A 26,428-nucleotide genomic window follows, 5' to 3' on the forward strand; every position below is an offset into this window, starting at 1 on the left:
TAAAAGAGTGACCTTAAAGTAGAACTAATGAACTTTACACTTCAAACACTCAAGGGTGCTATATTACTGCTGTTGCTGTCAGCTGCATTTTGTACTAGCCTCAGAAATTGCTAAAGCCTGGGATAGCCAAGTGAGGAGTGAAAGGGTTGGTTAAAGACACACATATATCTTGAATTATATTGCAAAGAAACCTGAAGCACCCTGTAGAATCTGGTCCTTTGTTTCTTTGAGGAAGGTTGTTCAATTCATAGCAGGAGTAAAGAGGCATAGCTTCTAGAGCCTTAAAGGAACTGCAGGCTTAATACCTTTTCTAAGTTTCTGAGCTCATGGTAGAACCTTATGGTCTGTGCTTTGTGGTATTGTAGGATTCAGCTTTCCATTAAAGGTGATAGTGGCTGCAGCATGATCCATTTATCCCTAGGACTGGCTATGAAACTTTAGGCAAAGGTTTGGGGGTTTTTTTGTATTGTTTTTCTTTTAGTAGCTGTCCATTGTAAATGGAGATATAAACGCAAAATGAGAATATGAGAGAGACCATACAAATATACTCAAAAGTAACACACATATGGAAGTGTCTGTGTCTTCAGACAGTAGTGGTATGTGATAATGATATGTATGATACTGATTCAGGCCAAAGGTCTCCAAGCCAAACAGTCAGTAGGAGTTGGGGGCCTGCAAACAAGGGAGTTACCGTGGTCTGTGAGAAAAACTGAACTATTTGTACATAGATGCTGGGCTACAGACACTGTGATGGAGGAGTGTGAAGTATTGGTTACAGATGTGAAAGTGAATTTAGAGAGAGGAAAAATGTGGTAGGATTGCAGATATGTTTGGAATTCAGGTGTAAGTGCATATGCCTACTCAGGAATGATGACAGTGAATGCTAAATGGTGGAATAGCACCAAATAGTAATTAAATGATAAGAGGGAAGGAAAGAAGAAAGGATAGCAGAGATTGAAAATAATTTCTTTGGAATAAAATAATTCTAGGGAAAGAGAAAGCTAGTAAATTAATTCTACTGAGGTAATCTAGGAATTTAAATCCTTGGGTTTGTATTTAGATGTGTAATTCATTAGAGGCAACTACTATTAAGAACTGTGTCATTGCAGAGACTTATTTTCCAGTTCATAGCTGGGAAATTTAAGTTCTACTAACAAAAGCAGGGCCCAAACATTCCTGTATGTTCTGCATGAAAGGTTTCTTCATCAAGTACCTGCTGAAGCAGAAAGTCTGGATATACCAGCTTTGTTAAGTGATGAGGGCATTATCAGAGATGTAGGTCTCAAGAATAATGATGAGCATTCATAACTAAAGTCAGATGAAATAGAAGAATAAACAGTTCTTTGGTTCTTTAAGTACACTTTTGGGTTTCAAAGAGAACAAACAAATAGAACTATTTTAATAAAACAAGGTAAGCTATGGAGTCCAGAATGGAAAAAAAATTGAATGGAAAAAAACACCTGGAGGTTGTTAAAAATTAATAGAATATAATTAAGAGAAATTTCTGCCCTTAAAGTGAAAAAATGGATATGTAGTCTCCAGGCTTATCTGAGTAAATAAGCATCTCTGCAGTTAAAGATGGCAGAGTGTGTGAGCACTGGGAAATGGGAAAGCAAATTCACAGAGAATGCTGTGTAGGAATAGGAACAGAACTAGAATTGTAAAGACGTTGATCTGAATTAAACTGTCAAATGGTAAAAAGTTCTATGTATAGTGGAAGTGTACTTGAGATTAAGGATGATTTGAATAAGGTCCCCAGAATAAATAAATACTTTACTTCTGTTTTTAATACCAAAAGTCACAGAGCAAACCCAGTCTGGGTAACAGAAATTAATATATGGAAACAGAAGTGATCATAAAGAGGTAGAATTATGAATTTGCAAGGTTATTGTGTATGTGCAGCTGCAATCAGATGGTCATTGTCCAAAAATTACAAAAGAACTGGTACATAAAATTCTTTGACAAAGAGATACTCTCTGTAAATCTACAAAGTCAGAGGTGCAGCTGTAATGCTTATATTTAGAAAGAGTGTCATGCATTGATGCCAGCCAGCAGCCATGCACCTGGGCCCTCGTCACCTCTGCCAATGGAACAGGGGAGACAATAGCAATAGCAAAAGTGAGGAAAAACTCATGAAGGAAAAGAGTCTGGGAGGGAAGAAACGGTGTTAAGGCAATCACTCACCACCTCCCACAAGCAGACCACTGCCCAGCCAATTTCTTAGCAGCAGGCCACCTTGGAAGTAAAATCCTTCTTCTACCTCAATTTTTATTGCTAAGCATGAGATTATACAGTATGGAATATCCCTTTGTCCCAGCTGTCTCCCTTCCTACTTTCTTGGCCCAAGCCTGGCTTACTGCTGAAGTGGGATGGGGAGTCAACGTGGGAAAAGAGAAAGGCTTGACACTGGGCAATCTCTCTTCAGCAATAACTAAAATATTAGAGTTTTATCAATACTGTTTTAGCCACAAAATTGGAACACAGCACCATCCAGGGTGTTGTGAAAAAATTTAACTCCATCCCAGCCAAAGCCTGTATCAAGAGGAAGGAAAATGGATTTTGGCAATGCAGACCTATTTGTCTTGACACAGTGGCATATGAGGATTTAGAAAAGATCTTTGAAGAAATAGATAAAGATGTGGAGCTAAATGAAAAAGGGGATAAAATGCAGCATGGATTTACTATAGATAGCTCATCACTGTCTAACCTCTTAGCTTTTTTTTGATGAGAAAGCTGATTTTCAAGCAAAGTAAATGTGTCGGATTTCCTCTATCTGGAGTTCAGTTTAGCATTGATGTGACAACCTATGAGAAGTTGTAGGGTCAAAGGGAATGCTCATGGGAAGAGTTGGCAATAGATACTGCTCAAAGGAACTTGCTTATAATCCTGGGGAGAGGGGAAGCAAAAACCCTGTTGAATTGTTTGAGAATGTTTTTGGACCAGCCTTGTGTTACATTTTTGTTAATGATCTTGGGAGAAATATTAAGAGTGCACCAATAATACTAGCTGGTAACAGACATAATCAGAAAGAGGAATAGTAAGATGTCATACAGAAAGAATGACATGGCCAAAAAGACTAGAGGAACTGGCATGAAATAAAATTGGTGTTACAAAATGCAAAGTAGTAGGTAATCATTAGAGAATTGCTGAAGTAGGAGGAGATGGTAATTCGTATCAATCCATAGTTACGGGGTGGACTATGGAATTTTTCTTCTTTTTATTCCTTTTCTCTGCAATATTACTGTGACAGCCACTGCCAGCAGGATGGTGGACATGAGTCATTAATAATCTTGGAATGGACTGTTGAAAAAGCTACTTGAGACGAGATGGTATCAGTCTAAGACTAACTTCATACTTTTTAATAGTTTTTGCAGTCCTCTTAGTATGCAGTCTATTGCTGACAGAGCTATTGGCTATTCATTTCTTTGCTCTTTATACCCAGTAAACATTTGAGAAAAATCAAGTTTGAAAAGATCTGCTTAGCTAAGTTGAAGTGAATTTTGACAATTATTTTCCTGCTCTTCGATTAATATGACTTACTGTTCTCTAATGATGTCTACGTTTATTTTCTACTGCTTATGATTTGTAAAGTAAGTTATTTTTTCATTTTGCAATTTCAAACCATTTTGTTTGGTGGTTTTTGGTTTTGTTTTTTTTATACAACCAGAATTTGTGAATCCCGTTTTTTTGAAATTACTGCTGCTATTCTAGTTGATTTCAGTTGGTGAGGATTAAGTCCTTCAGGCTTCTGAAAGTTTTAGGGTCATTCTGTGTGTTTCATCTTGATTTAATGATATTTTTCACTGTATATTTTTAGGTGTATATTAGTAGAAACTCTGAAGGTACACAGTGGAGTAAAAGATACATAGCCTTAACTTAAAAGAATCTGATATATTCTCTGAAGTGAAACCTCAGAAAAAGTGGTGTCTTAAAATCTTAACTTTTAAAGAAATAAAAAATTTGAAAGCATAGCAACACATAATTAAGGCCAATTGTGTATCTTATTATCTCTGCAAAGTGAAACCAAAATCAGATTTATGCCACTTCGTAACAGCAGCTCCATTGTGTATTTTCTTTTTCATTTCCACTGTTAAGAGTCTTTCACTTTCCCTTTGATACTTCAGAATTTGTTTAACCAATTAAGAAGAGTGGAATTTAAACATGAATTTGCAGATACAGCCAAGGCTGCTGAAACAGGAGATTCTTTGAGAACATGTCAGATTGATGTTTTGGTTTCATATTTAGTGTCTGCAATTATAAAAATAGTCTTTTTACTAGCCTTTATTTTGCCTGATCATATCTGTGTAACTCTGCCATGTTTTGGCAGACTATAGAACATTAAAAGCTTTAGAAAGTAAGTTTAAAATCTAAATGCAGAGAGGTAACCGTGACTGAATTACTCTCCTGGGAGGAAAATGCTCTTAGAGTGCCTATTGAAATCAGCATTATCATTTCAATACATGTCAAATATGAGTCATTTCCTAGTTTAGGCAAAATTTCTTTATAAATCTTTAAATCTTCCAGTTCTTTCAAGAAAAGGTTAAAGTACTTATGATTTAATGAGACCGCTTTACATCATAACTGTTTGACTATCAAGAGAAAACTTGTCCTTTTCAATTTGTGAAATCCTTTTATTTTCTGCACAAGTTTTTGAATACTTTAAAATTTATTTTAAAAGCAAAGATCCTGAGATTTAAAAGCAGGGAGGCAAACATTTATTCTATACACTCCCTGTGTATGTATTACTAAATACAAAGTGTTTTAAACTATATAGTCCCTAAGTTTAGTAAGGACATGGGACAGCAAGACAGCATTTTAATTTAATAAATCACTTTGATCTCAAAGTAAGTGTGAAGTCATCACTTACTATCTATTAGGATTAGTTTGTCAGTCCTAAGAAGGGAGGGGAGAATTTGCATCAATTCTACATATTGAAGCTTCTTGTCTGTTAATTGCAATTATGTATTGACAATATTTAGGAGGATGCAGTCTTATCCATATGGTTGGTGCTATGCTCCTGCCAGACAGCGGAAATAAAACTCACATTACAGTCTGTAATGTGTTTGAGTGTCTGTTTAGAGAACTGTTCATAGACACAATGAGCTGTGCTCTCTTGGCAGCTGGTTCAGCATCCCTAACCCTGACCAAACTAGGCCATTCAGATACCCAGGCTGAACTTGCAGCCTTGGGGTTCTCCGATGTTACTATAACTTTTTTTTGCTCCTGTGTCCAGAAGTCCTACTGTGATTTTTGCCTCTTTTCCTCCTGTTCCATGGGTGCTATGATGGTGACTGTGTTGATTTGAAAGCTCCGTTGTTGTAGCTTCAGCTTCTTAGGAAACTGAGATATTTCCTAGATGCCTCTATCTACTCTTCACTTATAGTGTCTCTTAAATTACTTCCTTTCTTTCCTGAATATAAGTTTGAATACATTTGCAGATTTAAATTTATAGTCTAACAGCTGCCTGGGAATACAAGACAAGGAACTTCATCTGTGCCAAGATTTTAATTTCAGAGAATGGCAAAAATACAGGTTTTGTCAATGCCATCTTGACTACATTCTGGAAGTTGTGAATGTGTTTTTTCAATTGCAATTGCAAATCCCACTGAAGTCTGCCCAGACTCTGTTATACATGGTAAGAATGGAATTAAGCCTTTGTATAGCCAGTGTTGAGAGGAGGTAGTGTTGAATGGTTTGCCTGATTTATCTGGAGAGTTTCAGACAAGATTTGAAAACCATCAATTTTCAATTTGTTTTTCAAGCAGTTTGTTTCCTTATACAAGAGTATGCTACAGCCAATTAAACTATTTTTAATAATGAAAGCACTATGTTAAGAATGATTTGCCTTCATTTTTTCCCCTAGTCTCAAATCTTTAAGCATCTCGCAGTTCTTAGAGTTGTATTTTTGATATCTAGTGTGCTTTTGCTTTTTTAATTTAATTTTTATTTTATTAGATAAAATTGAGTAAAGTAGAGGTAAATAATGGTTTGTGCTGCTCCAGAAAGGGGGGGCAGGGCAGGGGTGGTCTTGGTGTTTTATTAGGAAATAACTTTGAGTCTTCCTAAACATACCACAACTTCTTTTTTTAGGGTAATTAATAGCTGGGAATCAAAATTCTTGTGACCATTATAATATGCAATACATCTGTGTCTGTCATGTGTAGTTGAAGTTAAAATGTAATTTTAAGTATATTCTTTAAAAAAATAATTGTTATTTAAGATTGTGGTGGCATATTAATCTAAAAGGTATGTCACACCAAATGCAAGTAGCTTGCCTACTTCTTAGAGAGAATGTTTGGAAAGGTGTTCTTTATGTGTTCAAATTCAATATTAAGAATAATAGTAAAAATTGTGTAACTGGAGTTAGAAGAACTGAAAGAGCTGTGTGTTGTTTAACAACGTCCTGTGAATTAAGCTGATCATTAGAATCAACTATTTTAAGAGTGCTAGAAACATGGAGTCCTACTGGGACGTATATAAACAATGTTTTAACTAGATAGCCCTTGCTTCTGAACTAATCTCTTAAATACATATTTATGTATTTTGAGTGGGTTCAGATATGTATTGCTTTGTAGAACTTTAGGAACAATTCTGCAGCTGATGAATGCTCTTTCACTTGTACGTTTGTGTAGGGAGAAACTTGGAGAGTTTGGAAGTGTCTCTGTGTACTTGATATAGCTCTTGGTATAAAACGTTAGGATGACACTCACAGGGTACATCTACTTTATCAGTTTTGCGTATGGAAAGGGTTCTTGTTGATACAGGTTTGCCTTCTGTCTATTTGGAGTCCTGTGTTACTGAAGAGCCCTGCTGATATGCTTGAATTCGATTCCCTTTTGGAGAGACCAAACTTGTAGTTTTACAGTGCAGTATCACCATTTAGAATATACCATTTGCAAGGTGGGCAGAAGGTCCTCCGTCAGGTAGTTTTTGGCACAACATACGGCATGTGAACAGAAAACTGGCAACTGGTTTCGAAGTCTTTTCTAGTAAAGATGGATCACAGATATTGTGAACCATTGTCCTTCCCTCTTTGTGACGTGCTAGTTGCTAAATGTTTTCACAAGATACTTGAAACTTTTTTTGATGAGTCTAAAATCTTCATGAGCGCAGCCAAATAGAGCAGCTTCTGCTTTTCCTGGATTTTTGTTTTATTTTATTTGCTTCTTTGTTTTTAAGTAATTGCTACATTTCAGGTTTTTGTAGGTTAAAGACAGACTTAAGTCAGAAGTCTGATCAAGAAATGGAAGATGAAACTTTCAGATTGTCCTTTGTGGAACCTCCATTATTTGTGTATAAACTCTCTCACATCTCATGTTAACATCTGTGCATGCAGCAAATGGAGGGTGACATTAATGACACATGTAGATCTCATATGACACAAAATCCATGTGTGGTGGTGGCAGTCCACAGGAGGCATCTTGTGATAAGACTTCACATGTATCATCTTCTCATGGAAGAAAAGAATATTTCCTGGCACTGAACAGCTTGTCAGCTTGGCTAGAAGGTAGAAGGTTCTGGGATGAAAGATGAGGAGGAACTCCTCCTGTCCCTGTATCTCATTCCAGTGCCTCAGCTCAATAATGCTGTAATTTTTGCATCATTTAAGGACTGCTGTGTCGGTTGGACAGTCTGTCTAGATAGTCTGTCTTGAAGTATGAAAGAAGAGTAGATGCACAGGCACAGCTTTCTTTTAGATATATCGCTGACCTATTTTCTGACAATCAGTGGTTTTGAAGCTTCTTAAGCTAGACTGTATTGAATAGCCACTGACTGACCTGTTTTAATAGTCTAGTTCTTTTTCTTATAATTTATATATTGGCATATATATAATTTATATTTTGGCATTGCAGTCTTGTGGCAATGACTTCCACATATGGAAATATGGCTGTTTGAAAGTGTTCTTTATTTTAAATCTGCTGTCTGACGATTTCTTTTTGTCAGTCTTTTGTTAATTTCTTTCTATTTACGATTCCTATGCTGTTTGATACGTTGATTATAGAACTTGATCACGTGTTTTAATTGTTTATAAACAAGATCTCTCCTTGTATTGAAGCCATTCTGCAGTTTGTTCATCCTTATTGATCTTTTCCAAACTTTTGGGGTTATATGGGGATGCAAGGGTCAGAACTCCACTTATTGTTCCAGGGACTTTGCACTGTAAGTTTCTAAACAATAAAGTTTTATAGTTTTATTTTTCATTTCTTTCCCAATAAAGAATGTGTTTCCTCTTTACTCATTAGTGAATGACTCTCTACAGTAACTGCAAGACTGCTTGGAGCAGCGACAGTTCAGAATTTAGTATTATGTTTACATGGCTAAGAATATATTTCTCTTGTCTACTACCTTCAGGTTAACACATTTAGTCTGCTGCTTTGTTGTCTGTTCGTTAACAATTTTGAAATCCTTTGTAACTTTGAAGTAAGCTTTGACTTTTACTGTCCGGATGCATTCACTCCATCCTCTTTCACCTCACTAGCCACTGTTTTCAAGCCTATACAAAATGCTAAATAGCAGAGATTGTTCGAGTTGATAAACTACTGTCAGTGTGAAATGTGACCATTTAATCTCTCTCAACTTTGAAACCTTTCTAGAAAGCCAGTGTATTATATTGGTCAGTTCTTCCTTATTCACATGTATCTTTACTTCAAAGAATTCAAATTGGATCTAGATTTTTTTTTCCACAAAAGTCACGTTGCCTTTTCTAGTGTACAGTATTAATCCATGTGCTTTTCCAACCAGTTCTCCCAGTGCAGACTTGATTTGATGGATTCTCAGAAGAAATGGTCCAAGACCTAGTCATGCATCACGTCTGTAATTTTAATTTCCACGTTGTTCTTTGCTCTGTGCAGAGTTAATTGAAAATAGGTTTTGGTTTTTTTTTTTTTTTTTGTTTTTCTTTTTTTTCCTGCTGCTTTTCTGATCTTCCATTGAATCTGAAGGTGCTCTTTTTATTTTAAAAAATGTGCTGGAATACCAACTTCTGTAATATGTTTTAATACAGTAAGCTTGTGTACTTTATGAAAATTTGAACTTTCTTTAAGGCATAGCAATACTTTTTCAGTGGTATGATCTATGTAATTTCTGACATTCAGGTTCAGACATCTTAGGCTTTAGATTTCAAAGACAGGCATATTTTGTCACAATCTACATTCTACATGCATGCTTAGTTAGGACATTTCTGGTTTAGATACTTTATTTTTTACCCTCAACTTCTGGTTTCTTTCCTAATTTGATATACAAAGAAACTGGCTCTATTTGGGTATAGGAGCAACTGACCCTTCTTTGATTCTGTCTCTTCCAGAAAAGTGTCTCAATTCTGAAATGACCTAAATCCTTTTTTCCATGCACAGTTTGTGTGCAGAATCATACAGCCTTGCTTGTCTGACCCTTTATGATACTGGCAGCATTTCAAAGAATGGCACTGGCTTTTGTCTTCTGCCTCCTGAGTAAAAACCAAAATATTTTCCTCCCAAACCTCTCTTCTCTCATTTTGGTGGTGTTTAGGTGTATCCTTGCTATTGACTGTGATCGTAGATGGCCTATATGTCTCGTGAGGTTCATCGTCCTTGCACCTGTAAGCAAAGCATCAAGTGATATTCAGTGGCAGCACAGAATAAACCATCAATATTTCTCCTAATCTGACATTTCAGAACTGCAAACTTCTGTTTTTTTCCACTGGAATTCTTACCCTTGAAAATTTATTGTCAATACTTGGAGATATGAGCCTCTCTCTTTCTAGCTTGATGACAGTGTCCCATGGGACTTATGTGGTTCTTGGAATCAGGACTGGTAAAAGAAAAAGTCTGTCGTCTTTCCGAGCTTCTCTAGGTGGCCTGCTTGAGTCTTGATAGTAGATACTCTGTTTCTTCAAGTTAGTACTGACTTGTGCCATATAGATGTACCTCTTTTCTGTAAGTCAGATAATTATGCATGTAGCAAGTTGGATTGCCACTCTTCTGCTGGACTTCTGAGTGTATTTTTTTATGTTTGAAGGCCTTCTAACTTTTCCTTATATTGTGTTTGTTGACATCCTCGTCTATGCTGTTGTTCAGTAATCTTCTTGGCCTTTCTGTGCCTTAGCTTGAGGCCTGTACACTAAAGTGCAGAGGGCACCGCTATGAATTTTATGACCAGCCTCCCCTGATCCTCTCCTGGCCCATCTCTAGCAAAAGGTGGTTGAGGGAGCTCCTTCATAAACTATTTCCTTTAGCTTTTTCCAACAATAAGCTACCAAAACACTGTCCTCCAAAGTCAGCTTTGGTCTGTGTTCCATTAACAGCACAGTTTGGATCTATGGCAAAGCTTGGCTGGTAAGATTCTTAGTAAGAATGCTCTGGAGAAAAGCACTTATTCAAAAACTGAAAATTGAAGCTTACAGTGAATTGTCATCAAAAAGATAGTTGGAGAGTTACATTACAAAGGAATACTTGAATGACCATTTCTAAAGGACTTTGTGATGGAGGGAAGAAAGCAGGGCACAGAGGAGGAGGGAAGGGCCTGAAGTAAGGTTGTGGGGAGGAATATGAGAGGAATCAAAGGCAGAGTTTTGTGGCTCCTTGACCATGAAAAGAGGCTAAGCCTTGAAAGAAAAGATGAGACTTTATTTGCAAAAATCCCTTAACTGGATACATGAACTTTTGTGGCAAGGCATTCAAAGGGCAAGAATAATTGCTTTCTTCTTATGCAAATCATCAGCCAAAAAAGACAGAGGGATAGATTTTCAACCTTTCAGTCCCAGCAGAGCTGTTTCAGTTGTTGTGGAACGAATGTACCCTTGTGTTATATTTGGGAATGACTTACAAGTCCCAGTACTGAGTGGTGCAGAATGGTGCAAAACTCTTCAGATATAATCAATTCAAAAGACTAGAATTTAATATGCAGCTGATATTGTAATACAGGGCTAATAATTGTATGTTAGTAACAGCTTCCCCCTTCGTTTGTGTGGATATCTGCTTGTTCTTTGACTAGTGAAGCACAGAGACTTTATTCAGAAGGGATATTTCATTTGACATCTACATCTCATCTGTAATTTACGTGATTACAAGTAGTTTGTGAAAATTCTGAATCAGTGGTTGTGCTGTATTTTAAATGGAGGGAGCAGAGAGAAAATGTGTATTGTTATGAGATTATCTAAAATGTACTTTCAGACCTTTTGTTTCAATTAATTTTGGCAAGTCTACATAACTGTTTTAGCTACCAAGAAGCAGCTTGTTGAATCCTTAATACTTGTCTCCTTTCATGTTACTATAGTGATCATTGGATGTTGGGTCTGATTTGTTCTGTGACTTGGGAAAAATAGAGTCATTATGCAGCAGGAAAGCAATTGTTCTCCATGTATTTTCAGATCTGATGGCTAGGATCCTCTGAAGTTTTTTTATTTGGAACTCATTTACAGCACAGGAGTCACTTGTTAAACCTTTCCATGTAAAAAGGACAGAGATTGATCAATGGTTAAAATAGTTGTAGCAAAGCTTATTTGTTAATTATTTTAGTTTTAAACAGAATCTGTTTTTGCAATTTTGAGCTCTTGGCTTCTCTCTGCCACTCCCCTGCCCAGATATATTTATTCTGTCCTGAGGCATCCCTAATAGAGTGATACAGCTCTACTGACACTGGCAATAGAGAATATTATTCATTGGTACAGTGCTGGTTGGATAGAAAGTGGAAAGCTGTAGTTAACAATTTTAATACTGCTTCATACTACTGAAATACTTTTGAAGTACTGGCCAACAAAAGATTAAATGAAAATTGCCAGTCTAAAATTGTAATGCATAATCTGTAACAAAAAGGTCACTAATCTGTGATTCAACTGTTTGTTTTAAAATGTTTGCTTTTTAAAATACTAATTCCTAAAAATACAGACCATTTCAAAAGCTGTCTCTTTTCACATTGATCTTTCTTTGTCTTCAGCCTGGTTTATCAGATAACTCAGCCTGGTTTATCAGATAACTGAGTTTGTGTTATATTACTCAATTTTTAACACAGTACTAAGATTACCCCATCCAAAAAATTAACGTTTCTTATTTTAGTACTTGCATTTTTGCATCTTAAACACTTTGTTTTTGAAATAGCTATTAGTTTTTCTTAAGCCTGTAAACTGTCTTATAGATTGGTCTGCATTCCAGTTGCTTTCCAATTTGGCTGTTTGGGGTCAAATTTATATTAATATGTAGCTTGATCTTGAACAGAGTTAATTGCTTCAAGGAGGACTCTGGGATTCCATGTTCCATCCCTCCTCCCACCTCCCCTTAAAAAAAATAAAAAAAATTATGTTGTTCTTCAGGGAATTCAAGCTGAACTAGTGAATATATTCACAAAAAGAAAGACTTGGATTGAAGGAAAACCATTTCCTGCTGAGAAGGGATTAACATTGTAGGAGATAGTGAAAAAGAAAAGTAAAGGAGGGCAAAGAGAAAAGCTAAATATCTTTTATACAAATGCTAGGAGCATATGTAATAAGACTGCTGAATTGGAGTGACATGTTTTCAAGGATAAGAAAGATATTATTGGAATAAGAGAGACAACCAGGAAAATGAAGGGGGATTTAAAATGCCAAGATACACAGTTTCAGGGAAGGGAGAGTTAATATAAAGCTGAAAGAGATGTAACAATATTGCTGAGGGATGATACTCCATCTGCAATCTGCAGTAGGAAACGCTCCTGCTCTCACCCCCTCCTTTTTCCCCCCCCCTATATTTCTTTAAACTAAGTTCAGTGGTTTGCATGCAAGTTTAATGTGATTGTGATCCTTGGCTGTTGCACTAGACTTGCAGGTGATCAGAAAATAAAAGCCCAAGCAAAGAAATATTTAAGACATAGCAGTCCCTAAGAAAACCAGAACTTTGATTTGAAAAATGCTGGAGTACTGAGGAGGAGAAAGAAGGGAGACATTGTTAGAGATCAGTTATCATATTGACTGTGTTAAGCTACAAATGAGAGCATGTTTCCACTGTTGCTGTAAGGTTGTTGCCTTTATATGTTAATGAAACAATATAGAATATTGTAGCTGCTATGGAAAGATTTCAAATATAAATCTGTATATGGAGATAAGACGCAAAATCAAATGATCAAAAATCATGAAATTTGAAATGGTTGTGGGGTGGGGGTATGTGCTGGATGGAGAAAGCAGCCCTAAAGTTATTGATTTTAGCAAAGCTAACTTTGAAGGAAAGCAAAATGCTCCTGGGGTTTTTGTCTGCAATCCTGTGATGAATGGGAAATCCACTCCACACAAGTAGAGAGTACATAGTGTATAAAACACGGAGAGAGGCTGCAATTAAAATTCATCCCAGTTAAGTCAAGAAAAGGAAAGGCCGATATGGGCCTGAGGCAAAAGAAGGAAAGGCAAAGACACAACTTGCCCCTCCCGACCTTATGCTTTTTCCTTCCCCTTCGCTGTTCTTTACCATTTCTTCTACTGTCCCTTTATCCTCTCCAGCCCTTCTGTTTTAAGACAGTTCTGTCACTGTGGTCCCCTGTTGAGGTTTCTTCCTCAAGTCTCCTGTTTTTTTCACACTGGATTTCTCAGAGTGTGGGCATAACTGTTCAGAGTGCTCATAACACGGACATGAATCTTTCTCCCCTCTTCTTCCCCAAGTCACTTACACTGTGCATCCCCTTAAACATGGTTGCAAGCTCTATGTGGTAGATGTATTTCTTCTTCCCCAACTGCCTTTGTTTGTGAATCTGGGATGATTTCAATTTACTGTAAGACAAGGAGGAGCTAAAGTTAGGGATGGCAAGCAGGGGGGGTAAGTAACAACTCATGTAGGTGGTGTGGATATATGAAAATTTTTAGAAAAAGACACTGTGCTGTGATGGAACATCTGCCACTGAAATGGCAGTTCTCTGAGAGACAGGAGTGAAACAGGCACATACATGGTTGCAGGTGGTATTCCTTTCTTTTGTGCAAAGTTAGGACACAAATTGTGTCTTCTTTTGGGACCCAGTATGCAAGTTGCTTTATTGTCCAACCTCCCACATGCACATGTTATCAGACATCTTGTTTCAAGGTGTAAAGAACAGATGTGAGAAGAAAAGTAACTTTAACATATTTGAGGTCTGAATTTGGGCAAGTGTAAAATGACATTGCTGAAGTTGAAAGCAGTTTATAGGAGCTGAAGATCTGGCCCTTAACTAATGCAAACAGTTTGAACAAATTTTGATCTGGCATTTTATGTTTAAATAGTGAACAAAGATGATAATGGCAAAAGTTGATTTTGGAGAGAGATTTAATGGGACACTGGAAGATTGAGTGATCTTTTTCTGTCAGTCTGTCTGTATTCTCTCCTTTTTTTAAAATTGCAGTGATTTGTTAACTGCAGAAATTGGCAACAGGCAGAGAGGATGACCATGCAGTCTTATGGCATCCAGCTGATGACCTGTTTCTGAAGATGGTATGAGGGATGATAAAGTTTAGTTCCATGTATATTGTGATGATAGTTGCATCTATATTTAAAGCTTTCTGTCACTGAAGCACTCTTGGTGTTGTCAGATGTCTATTGGACTGGATGAGCTGCAACTTCTTGCAATTGAATGTCAATAAGACCAAAGCAATTTTGGTTGATTCATAGCACCAGCTTAAGCATATTCACTTGCACAGATTACATTTGACAGATAGTTACCTTCAGCTGAACTCTGTGGTTAGAAGCCTTGGTATATTCTTGACAGTGAGCTTAGAGCTGATGCCTTATGTTTATTTCATATCCTGTTTTTGCCTTCCTAATACTGCATGTGTATGTCTACATTTAAATAAATTCACAGCTGAAGTACTAGTCACTCCACTTGTTATCTCTGGACAGAATGTTGTGATAAGTCAATTCCAGATTTTAAAAAAATGGTGGGTTTTTCCCATTTAGGCAGTTTTAATTTCAAAAGCTATCTAATCAAGAATTTTTTTTTTTTTTATCAGGAGCTCCTGGAAAAGTGTCTGTCAAAGTCTAACAACAAGAGTATAAGAAAGAAAGAAAGAAGTAGAGGATATAAGCAAAGATGAAAAAGTGTTTTTCCTTTTGGAATGTTTTTCTGGTATTCTACCAGTTTTCTGGCCTGCAGGGAAAATATAGTCAGCACAGGTGTTCTTACCCTGTTATGTTAGTGAAAGTTAAAATCCTCTGGATTCTGCAACAAGATTGTGCACAGTGTCATCAAATACCGATGTGTGTTAACATCCCCTATAAATTTTGTAAAGAAAGGCATCTGTCCACATAATTTCTCATAATAAAATAGTCTGGGTTAATATACAGTTTCATTCACTGATTTGGTTAGTTGATCCTGTTTTTGGTGAACTTACATATATTGCAACTTCATTTGGAGCATACCGAAGAATTAAACTTTCGAATTATTTCAAACCATTTTCCTGTGTGGGCTCCTGGTCAGCTTAAAGCAGCATCCTGATTTTGAAGAAAAATTCAATGACTTAATGCCAAATAGCTCATCTGTATACTGTTTCCACTCACAACTTCAGTTTCTATTGTTAAAGGCTAAAGGTGATTGTTTTATAGAGCTTAAGGAGGTTCTGAAAGGGAGATCTTGGAGTTTTTACTTCCTTCTCTCAGTGAAGAATAGCATTGCAGCATCCTTGAATTTTGATATGGAAAAACAAAAAATAAAATACTTAGCAAATTAAAACAGTTGCAGTTGCATACTGGCATGTTCTGGTGAGTGAACAGAGTTGACTTTATAGTTTTGGCAACAGTTGAATAATGAATCTCAGCCTAGAACTATGTTGGCAGGTCTTCTTTCTAAAAATGACAGAATGGTTGTAAGTAATCTCCCCTAACCATGGATGCTAACTTAAGCACTTCCGTTTTGAAAATCATCATAATAAAGCCTCTGTGCTGTTACTTATGTCAGTGGTGGCAATGAAAAGCCCCAAGCCCTATTTGTTTTCTTCCTGTAAAATGCTCTTTGTGCTGAGAACCAAAGGTGCGTGAAAAGCATCACATTGAAACCTACCCAGAAGCCAGGGTTGCAGCTTGCCTCTTATCAGCTTTGGCTCTTGTCCTTCAATCTTGCAGCTAAGTTGCTTCAAAGGCTTGAAATACAGAGCAGTGGGTAGTAGGTTTGGGTTTTCTTGGAGGTGCAGAGTTCTTACAGCTTGAAAACTTCATTTTTTGCCACGTGAAGGTAGTATAGGATTTGAATATGGAAGCAGCGGAATTCAGAAAAGTGAATCAAGTCATTTAATAATAGCAGGTAGAATAAATTTTATTATGTATGTAGCTTTTGCATTTGCTATTATATATTGGCAAATTATCTAAAAACAGGATTGAAGATTTGAAATTGTGACAGGGTTCTAGCTGAAGCAGCACCAAGCTCATTGGCAAATTTGTCAGGCAGTTCTTTCTCTGGTGCAGAAGGTACCATTTGTCTGTCAAGTGTTATGCAGATAAATTAGCTGAGCTGCCTTGTCCTCCTCGATATTTTTCTTTAATTTCCACAGCCCTCCCTCCCACAACTCCCCTGTCCCTATTAACATGGTTATTAGCATCTTTTTTTGGTCTGTTTGAGAACAAGTTCCTAGACAAATTCCTCCTGACATATCCTTGTTCTCATATGTTTGCTACATAAATTCATTATCTCTTGCCAAGTTTTAGATCTGCCAAGTTCCCTCTGTGTTGTCTCAATTTTCATTCCAAGTAAAAAAATTAAAATGCAAAGTGCAGAAGATTAAAAGTGAACTCCTTTTATTTTAGGGTTGTAAGCTTTGCCTCTGAGAGGAGGAAAAAAATATAAAAAAAAAGGCCACAGGAGAATTTGAAGTATGTAAGACATCTGCCCAAACATCTCTAGCAATAATGTCATCACCGTGATAGTCCTTATTCTTGAATTATCCGTTCAGCTAAGGTTTTAAATTTGAGTTAGGCTGCATGTGGTACGTTGTAAGGAGAGATAATCAATATAAGACTATAGGAGCAGGCTGTGTACTAGTGCCAGTGAGTAATAGGTGGAGTACGAGGTGGCTGATTGTGACGCGAAATCCTGGCTCGTCTGCACAGGTTGAACTGTGGGAACTACCACACCTCTTTATTTTCTAAAGCAATCATAAGATGGCTGACAGACAGATTGTCTGAAGGCTTGGGAGGAGCAGAGGAGTTTGGGGATCACAGAATGATAGAATATCCTGAGTTGAAAAGCACCCACAAGGATTGAGTCCAGCTCCTGGCCCTGCACAGGACAGCCCCAAGAATCACATCATATGCCTGAGAATGTTGTCCAAATGCTTCTTGAAGGTTGGTAGACTTAGTGCTGTGACCACTTCCCTGTGGAGCCTGTTCTAGTGCTCAAACACCCTCTGGATGATGAACCTTTTCCCAATGTCTAACCGAAACCTCCCCTGACACAGCTTCATGTTATTTCCTCTGGTCCTGGTCACGAGAGAGAAGAGCTCAGTGCCTGCCCTTCCCCTTCCCAGGATAAACTGTTTTGTTCCTTGTTTATATTAATGTTTGAGAAAAATAGTCCTTGGGCACATAGAATCTGCTCCCACCTGTATTCACTATGTTTTTCTTGTTGTTTGGGTTTTTATTATTATTGTTTTGTAGGTTTGGGGTTTTTTTTAAGCTAAATGTAAATTTAGTAGATTAAAAAGAAGAAATAAATATTAGTAGAATAATGCAAAATAAGAATAAGGCAGAAATGGGTGATAGAGAAGGAGCCCTTGTGATGTATGTTCAAGGTGTGTAAATTCTGCATTTTATTCGGAGAAGGAAGATGTTGAATTGTGGCAGAAAGTTGTCTGCCATTTATGATTCATCAATTTAGGGGCACAGAGATGGTCAGATTTTAAAAAATATGTAAAATGCAGCACTGTGATTTTTGATTGCTAGCTCTGCTTATATTACAGCTGAATGTAAGGTTGGATTCATGCTAATGGTTTCAACCTATTTTTTTCCCCCCAAAGTCTGTTGCTGAAGTCTGTATCACTGACCTTTCCTCTTTACAGAAATTCATTTATGAAGTATTAAAGCTGTGTGGGAGCCTTTTTAACTGCAGGTTCAGCAAGATTTGCAATTATTCAAGAAAATACTGAAATACATACCTGTGTGTGTCTCATTGCTTTGATATGCAAAACCCCTTTACTCTTCTGTTAACCATTACGCTTCTGTTTCACACCTGCTTTCATAAAGATGTGAACCCAAATGTCCCCCAGTGGTAGAATATGCCATATATCTTTATATGAACAGGCAAAAAGAGCATATTTAGACAGGTTGAAGGTGAAAAAAATTTTTATGCTCAAGTTTCTGATTAGACCATTATAACAGCATCACTAATTCTGCTCCTTCCATCTATTGTCTTCCTTCCTCTGTTGTCATCAGTGACCACTGTTGATTTGTTGACTCTATTAAAGTATTCAAGGAAGCCACAGGCCTGTCATTTTGGTCATAACCTTAATCTGTTTTCTCACCTTGGGAGAAAATGTGTTAATACACTGTCTGTTCCTGCAGAATGAACTCATTGAGAAAGTTCCTGATGCAACAAATCTGCAATATGTTTAAGAAGGAAAAAAGAGGTTTCCTGAATCTTGGTTATTTTAACAGATAGCAAGCTATGTTTAGCTGGCAACTTTTGTGAGAACCATACCAAATTAAGTGACAGTAAGCAATTGTAATGGTATGTTTTGTAGTAATTTTTGAGCTGGATGAGTTGCAGCTTCTCCTGATTTCTCATAATCTCTGACTCCTTGTTATTTCTGAATGATTAAGCAAATCATTTATGCTAACTTCTGCTTTAATTTACATCTCTGTAAAGCCTGTGTAACTTTATTTTTTTTTTGGAGTCACTTTAGTTTTTAAGACAAGTAAAGGGAGGGATCAATTCTGCTGGAAAATAAATAGCACTTTTTTTTCCTTTTTTTTTTTTTTATGCCTTACAGGTAAATTATATAGCTGCCTAATTGCTTCTCATAAAGCACTTTAAAATTCTCCAAATGATGTATCATCTTTGTAATAGTTATTTCTATTTCTGAGAAACTACTTGCTGTGCAAATAGAGCTTATTTAAAGGAAAAACAAAACCAGACTTGAGTCTTCTTACGTTTTATTTTTTGTTCTCTTGTTTCAAGGAGAACTTGCTTTTTTACCTCATATTTGAGAAACAGGCCTTGTGTTTTAGTTTGCATTAAATTTTTAAATTTAACTTGCATTTTCATCTAGCTAAATTTGCATTTTTAAATGAAAAATTAGCTGCTTTTTTTTTAATTTTAATATGCAGATGCCTGAGTTTTGAAATAATCTCGTTTACTGTCTGGTATGTATCATAGATCCCTGAACTGCTTCTTTTTCATCTTGTATGAAAACAGTGGTGTCTATTACATGTAGTGGAATGTATTAATTTCCTAGTATTGGAAGATGCATTTTGGGTCCTTGTCCTTGTTTTATGTATGTTGATCAGTCCTGCCCCTGCCCTTTGAGACTTTGTATGATGGTCTAAGTAGCCATAAGAGCTGAAGTTACAGTCCAAGTGCTTGGCATCACTAAGTTGGCTGGATAACTCAGTAGGCCAGGATTAGTATCATTTGACTTAAATGACTAGAAAAGATTTTTTTTCTTTTATTTTTGGTGCCAGAGTTCTCTTTGTTGTGGAGCTCCTCATTTACGGCCTATGCATCTGGGAAGAAATTCTTCTGGTTTATTAATCTGTCTTGCCAGACAGTGTGATCTAGTTATTAGAACAATAGATGATGAGAAGAAACTTTAAGATTAAATTGTATTTTATGGTTACTAGGAGCTATGATGAATAAGAGTAAAAAGAATGTATGTTCAACTAGTAGAAGAGATTAATGTTGTCTTGAAATAACTCCCTTTAATTTATCTGTAATATTTTAATAAATCTTTCCCATGACATTAAATATTGGGATAGGAAAGATAACCTATAGGGAAAGATTGTACTAACTGAAAAACAGCTATGTCTTTGGAGCATATAATAATTACAAATTGTAAAATATTTTGGGAAGAGACTCTTGCATCTGTGTGTCATTTAGTGCAGTGAAGCTTTGATCTCTGGATAGTGATCTTGCGCTCTGCTATAATATATTTAGGTATTCTTTAGGATTTTTTTTTAATAGAACATAAAGGACTCTTTTCTATGTCTCTTCTTCCTATCTTATTTATTAGAAATCATTTTCCACAAGGTATATGGGTAGTTTTAGTATTAGAACTGACTTTTAATGGAAAAATCTTACTAATGCCAAAAGATCATAGTGTCTGCTGAAGAAAGATTCACTTAACTTCATTTATTTTTGCTTAAGTGGTGCAATTCAATTCCACATGGAAGAGACTAAAATTGTCTCAGTTGCCTTTTATATATATGTATCAGGACATTTTGATGACAGAATGATTAATGTGTGTGAAGAAAAAATGTGTGGTGATTAATGTGTGAAGAAAAAAATGTATGTTGCTTAAGTGGGCCAGATATCACACATGTACATTGCAGTGTAATAAATGTGTTTGTTATTACATGAAAGACAAAACTTTGTAGGTTGTGGTCTCAGAATTCCCTCAAATTGGCTTTGGCTTGGAAAAGGTCATGGTAGTTCAAGAAAGTGGAGTCAATATAACTGTGTTTTTTGTTTGATATCAAAATCTGTTCTGCCTCTGTGTTAATGATGAGGAATATTCAGCTTGGGTTTTTTTAAAGCATATTGCTAATTTTTTTTGTGATACTACTTATTTTTATGATACCTGTTATACTCTTTATTTTTAACTCATACTATTTATTTATACATTGATTATACCAATATACATTATACTTATAGATATCAGTACAAGGCTTATGAAAAAAAAAGTGAAAAAAAACCCCCATTGTATTCTTCGTTCAAGGAGCAGCTGTGCAAAATCAGGCTACTAATATATAGAAACCATGGCTGACTGGTGAAGTCTCTGAGCTGCTGGTGGTTTGAGATTCAAAAAGTGTTCAAGCACACTAACATACAAGCTTGCCATGCTCTTATATGGCCCCTGCTCCTGCTTTTTGCCATATTCCCTTAGCCAGTGCAACTGCTCTGAAGTGGAGTATTCAGTTGTGTTGCTTCTTTTTTGCCACACAGATTGCCGCAATACAGTGGAAGTTAGCAGTTGTGTTAGCAGTTAATACATGAAAATATTGGCTTTTGTTCACATGAAAGCTCTGCCTGATCCAAACCAAGTGGAAAAATTCATGTTAAATTTCATTGTTGTGTTTTCATGGGTAGGGTCTGAATAGCAGAGATCTTTAGGTGAGAAAATAAAGTTGTAATGTGTTTTCTATACCTATCTTGTTTTATTAACAATAGCATGAACACAATCCTGTGCAATGCACTCTGGGGTGACCCTGCTTGAGCAGGGAAGTCGGATCAGATGATCCATTGTGGTCCCTTCCAGCCTTACCCATTCTGTGGCTTTGTGATTCTGCACTACTGTGAGTGACCCACAGGGCAAGGAAGTTTTCCTATGTAGGAAGTGATTTGGTTTGGTATTGCTGTCTCTGATGCACAGTTTGCTTGTGCCAAAGAACTGCAAGAGCTTAGTTCAGGATGCATTAAAGGAACTTGCCTCTCAGCTCTTTGGCCCAGCACCTCTCCTCTTTGAAACCCTTCTGCATCATAACAAGAATGCTATTAGAGGAAAGAGTGTAAACATCTTTCACCACCTCAGTTCACCATCAAATAGATTTTCCATTGCTTGGTATTAGGTTCTATGTTGGCAGGGGCTGATGTAGTTTCAGAGTGAATGTATCTTAGTAACTAATCCTTGCTACCTCCTTATGAGGTGATTTGCTAAGTATCTGACAGATGGGGAAGTACGAGAGTGCAAGGCGGTTTCAGAGCTGGGATTAGAGGGCTGATGTCCCAGGCTTCTGGTCCTGCGCTCTGCGCAACCACGAAGCCAACCTTTCCTGCCCATCTCCTGTTACTCTCTTGGGACAAATTCCTATTGAACGTTATTAATAAAGACAACAGGGGAATAATCTTGTTGTCCTAGTCAGAAGGGAAAATGTTCTCTTAGTTCTGTGCTATTGTATGAAATTTAATGCTATCGGTCAGGAGACCTTAAATAACTACATTAAACAGCTGATTTGGTGCCAGCTTTTCTTCTTATTTAGCTTAGTCTAAACTGACACCAAACTTTGAGACTTCCTCTCCTCCCACAGTGGAGAGCCACTGGGATTTTTTATACCACACATGGTTTCCCTCCTACATTTTCCTCCCATGTCAGATATTCATACCCCCTTTAATAACCAGCAGGGGGATCATTACATTGAGCTACTGCCAAATGCATAATGACTGCTGCCTTTGCCTTACACAGTCACTGCACTACTGATATCCAATTCAGCATTGTAAAGTGCTTAGGGCTACCTTGGGGATGTGCTATATTAAACCCAACTATTCTAAATCCTATTTAATACGAAGAGATTGGTGGTGGGGGAGGGGAGGGAGGGAGATTTAAAATTGTCATTAGTCACCTATTTTCAACAAGTAAAAATACCTGGTCACTTAGGGCTCAATTCTGTTGCTGTTAAGTCATAAATAGACCCACTGATTTTAGTAGGGGATGCATGGAGGTAAGCACTCTGCTTACCATGGGGGGAGGCAGAATTGGGTCCTATAAAGCTGTGTCTGAGACAGTAAGTTTGCAAGAAGCTGATGGGGGTGAGTGCACCCATTTCTGAATTCCCCTTACAAATGTTTTACAGTGGAAACAGGAAAGCGGAAACATGCTTCATATCTGACTAAAAATAAAGGTACTCTTAAACTTGTAAAAGGCAACATTTTTATTTGAATGATATGACAGAGCTGCCACAGGAGTGTTACCTGCTATAAAGAAAGCTTAAGAATTATTACCTTTATTAGACCAGTGACACTGAGCTTTAGCCATACATTTCTAACTTCTGTCCCTCTACAGAGACAATTTTCTTTTCTTAAATAAACTGTCATGCTAGTGTTAATATATTGTTGGCTCCCTCATACTCTGAGAATACTGCTGATATAAAACATGTATATGTTAGATTGGTAATAGTATCTTTAGTGTAGCTGACTAGAACAAATGTGTTTCCCTCATGGCTGTGCTAATGTGATAAAGGAAAATTGGCTGTTCATCAGCTTTTGGCTGGGTAAAGACAGTAGAGATGGAACCACATTCTTTTTTATGCATTAATACCACTGAGAACTTTTCACTAGTTATATTTCATGTGCGGGCATGTTGTGCAAAGATGTTGTAAAACATGAGATAATGCTACAAATAACAAAGTAGAAAAGCCTGTATCTTTTATGATGATAACAGTCAAACACCAAATGACAGTAACAGGCTGTAAAAAATGTGATGCAGAAAAAAAATGCGATGTAACCACCACATATACGTATAGTTAGGCTCTTGCAAATAGGGCATCAGATGTTTAGAGGGCTTTGAATTAAAATTAAATAAAAAACTGTTGTATTTAGGTCATTGATGTGTCAACACAAAAGATAATTTAAAATGGAGAGATGTATTTTGAGTGGTGAAACTCATATGCAATAACTTTTTGAACAAATCTCCAGGCTTAGTAATTATGATAATAGCCTTCAAATTTCCATCAGTGGAAGGGCAATAAATATTCCTGTCTAAATTTGGGAAGTATTGACTGAATCTGGAAATGGCAATAAAGCTCAGCATGCATGTGTATGTTTGAAAGTGCAGTTTAAGGAGGAAAAATTCGTCTGTACAATTTTGTGTGAAGCCTAAAAAAAAAAAGTCCAAACAAAACCCTCCATCTTATTTCATGTTTTCTTTCTTAAAATGCTGATAGACTCATGTTGCCCAAGGCACTGATGCTGATCATCTGAGCTCAGATTTATAGATAATTGTGTCCGTTTATCTTGGTCTGAAATTTGAAAGACTTTATTGCAGAATAGTATTGTGAGTGCTTATATTGTGGTTTTCAAGCTGGTATCTTGTTAACTGGTAAATAAGTTCTGTCTTTTCTCTTTGCAACAAATTATTCTGGCTTGTAAACCTTTTGTGTCCTTACATAGATATTGTTCTTATGGAAGCAATTATTCCATGTTTATTTTGTTTTGATTAGCATGACTATCAAGACGGGCTAAAGCACTCTAGTTTTATCTGGCCTTGATAGACATGATTCACCAGGCATCCATATCTGCAAAATTAAAATACTGCTCTGTAAATTGGCAGCAAAAAAATTGATGTTTCAAATGCTGAAAGCTACCAAGTTCTCGTGTGAAAAAAGCCTTATGCAAGCTAATTATTGCTAAAAATCAAGTAATTTCATTTTTGCAAATAAATCACTTTCTGAAATAAAAGTTTTGGATAAGTTCAACTTAGTTTGAAGTATAATTAACTTCATTAATGGGAAGCTGACTATAGCCATGATACCTACCGTTTTCATTTTGTATGGACCTATATCTTTTAAATAAGAGGGTTGAATTTCATAAAATGTAAGGCTGAAAGACATTCCCATATTAATAAAATTTTCCTAATTTTAGGTAACCTAAACCTGAGGATTTTTAATGCGAAAAAAAGTACTTTGTAAAAGCTCAGCATCTCGTGACTTTGTGGAGCTGGGAGAACGCCATAAAGTATTTCTATGAACGTTAGCTCAGATTTAAAATGAATTGGCAGGGAAGGGAACACTTGCAGAAAACAGTACCCTGGGGTGCTGGCTGAGTGCATATTCCTAGCCAAGGGTTCCCTTGATGTGAGGGAATTAGCCACTGGGTGTAAAGCAGATGTAGGCAGTTCCTATACCATTCCCTTCAGCTCTTGTAGAAAGCAGCATGCTGGGGTTAGGGAGGTGTTTTGGAGGGGTGTTAGAGGCCTGGCTGAAACGTGCTGTGCTTGGTTATCCTGAGCATGGTATACAGCCCCTTGAGGCCTGTTTGAACTGATGTGTATGAGAAGAGCTGTGACAGCTATAACATGTGCCCATGGCCTGAAGTGGTGATATAGCTGTAACCAGCCTTGTATCGTGTGAAACAGACCCACCCTTCTCCTTTTCCTCTCTTCCCCCTCCCTGCCAGATCCCTGTACTGTAGTTTCTTCTTTAACGACTGTGGAAATTTTACACGTTATGCGTCTGGATGGACAGAAAAGAGGTAACTGCTTTCAGTAGGCACTGAAAATAAACATAGCAGAAAGGTTGAAGTAATGGTATTGGTTGATCAGTGATAAACTCAACATGTAGAGAAATCAAAGTGATTGCATAATAAACCATGTGTTTGCCCTTTTACATTGACTCTCTAGGTGCATCACAGCCGAATTAGTTTCTTCTTGAATGGCTGGGAAGATGACAACACACCTTTTGATTCAAGGATTCTTAAGGGAACAGTTGCAGATACTGATGCTGATGGTACTCTGCAAATTGGACAAAGCTTCACAGGTGAATCTTGTAGTATTTTAGTGGAATGCATTGGAATATACAAAATAAAATATGCATCTTGTGGTTAAAAGAAGTGTGTGAGTAATTTTAAGTTATCTATATGCTAAGAAGTAATACCTTCCTGCAGAAGAAAATTCCTATTATACAATTAGCTTTCTCAAAAGATTGGCTGAAAGATAGAAGTTTGGTAGATGATCCAGTAGGATAATAATTTATTCTATATGTGTTACTGCATATAGGTAGGTTTTCCTGCCTTTAAAACATGCATGTAAAGTGACACATTCCAATAATTTATGTTCACAGTTTTCCTGAGTAAATATATGCAAGTATTTCAGAATGGAATTGTGCATGGCCACTAGATAATGCTCCTCTCTGTGCAGACTCAGGAACAGAGCTGAAGATTTCTGGCTGTTCATGTTCTTCAGTTCTGTCAATACTGATGTAAACGACTAGCAGAATGAGAATCTTGCAGCCTAGTAGTGCCTAATAGCTTTACTCTTCCTCTGCATCTAGAATTTTATATGTACTACAGCATGACATAGTCATAGCAGAATGGTGGGGAATGTTTTGTTGCTTTTCACAAATTCTTGGCTCTCCTGGTCTAAGAACACTGACTATTGCTCTTCAGGAACATGCACAATTTGAAGCTAACTCCTAAATACGTCTATGTGTCACTTAAAACAACTTTACTGTGGGCTTGGGCAAGAAAATATTCTGTGCCCCATTTCTTAAAGCTTGTATTTGGAAATGTGTTTTGTTGTAATTTTGATTCTGAATCCTGGAAAACTAATAATTGTATAAAAGAAGATAATATTTTAAAATGCTTTTTATCTTTATTGTATAAATTGATAGGTACAGTTGTACCTACTGTATCTCTTCTCTAATTAGAGGTGGCACATGGACTGGCTCATTACTTCTGTCTAATGAGCCGATCCCTGTGCCACCTCTCTAATCAGAAAAGAGATAGGTACAAAATGTTCTTATAAAGTTATTATAAATCATTCTTTTTTATAAAAAAAATTAAGCCACTGCCCTCTATAGTTTTGTCCAGGTCCAAGATGGTTTCATTCAGG

At 36.8% G+C, this 26,428-nt stretch overlaps 1 protein-coding gene across 9 annotated transcripts in view; it reads left to right on the forward strand.

Moving 5' to 3' along the window:
- USH2A (usherin) overlaps positions 1 to 26,428 on the forward strand; it is a 385,399-nt gene that overhangs the window by 8,010 nt on the left and 350,961 nt on the right. For all 9 annotated transcript variants that reach the window (XR_010428978.1, XM_064648236.1, XM_064648230.1 and 6 more), the window contains exon 4: positions 25,220 to 25,355. Coding sequence is in view for 8 of the 9 variants with exons in the window: in XM_064648236.1 (XP_064504306.1) it covers positions 25,220 to 25,355 (136 nt within the window). In the remaining variant the exon portion in view is untranslated. The remainder of the gene's footprint in view (positions 1 to 25,219; positions 25,356 to 26,428) is intronic.

This window comes from Pseudopipra pipra, chromosome 3 (genome assembly GCF_036250125.1).
Source record: "Pseudopipra pipra isolate bDixPip1 chromosome 3, bDixPip1.hap1, whole genome shotgun sequence".
Taxonomy (NCBI): domain Eukaryota; kingdom Metazoa; phylum Chordata; class Aves; order Passeriformes; family Pipridae; genus Pseudopipra; species Pseudopipra pipra.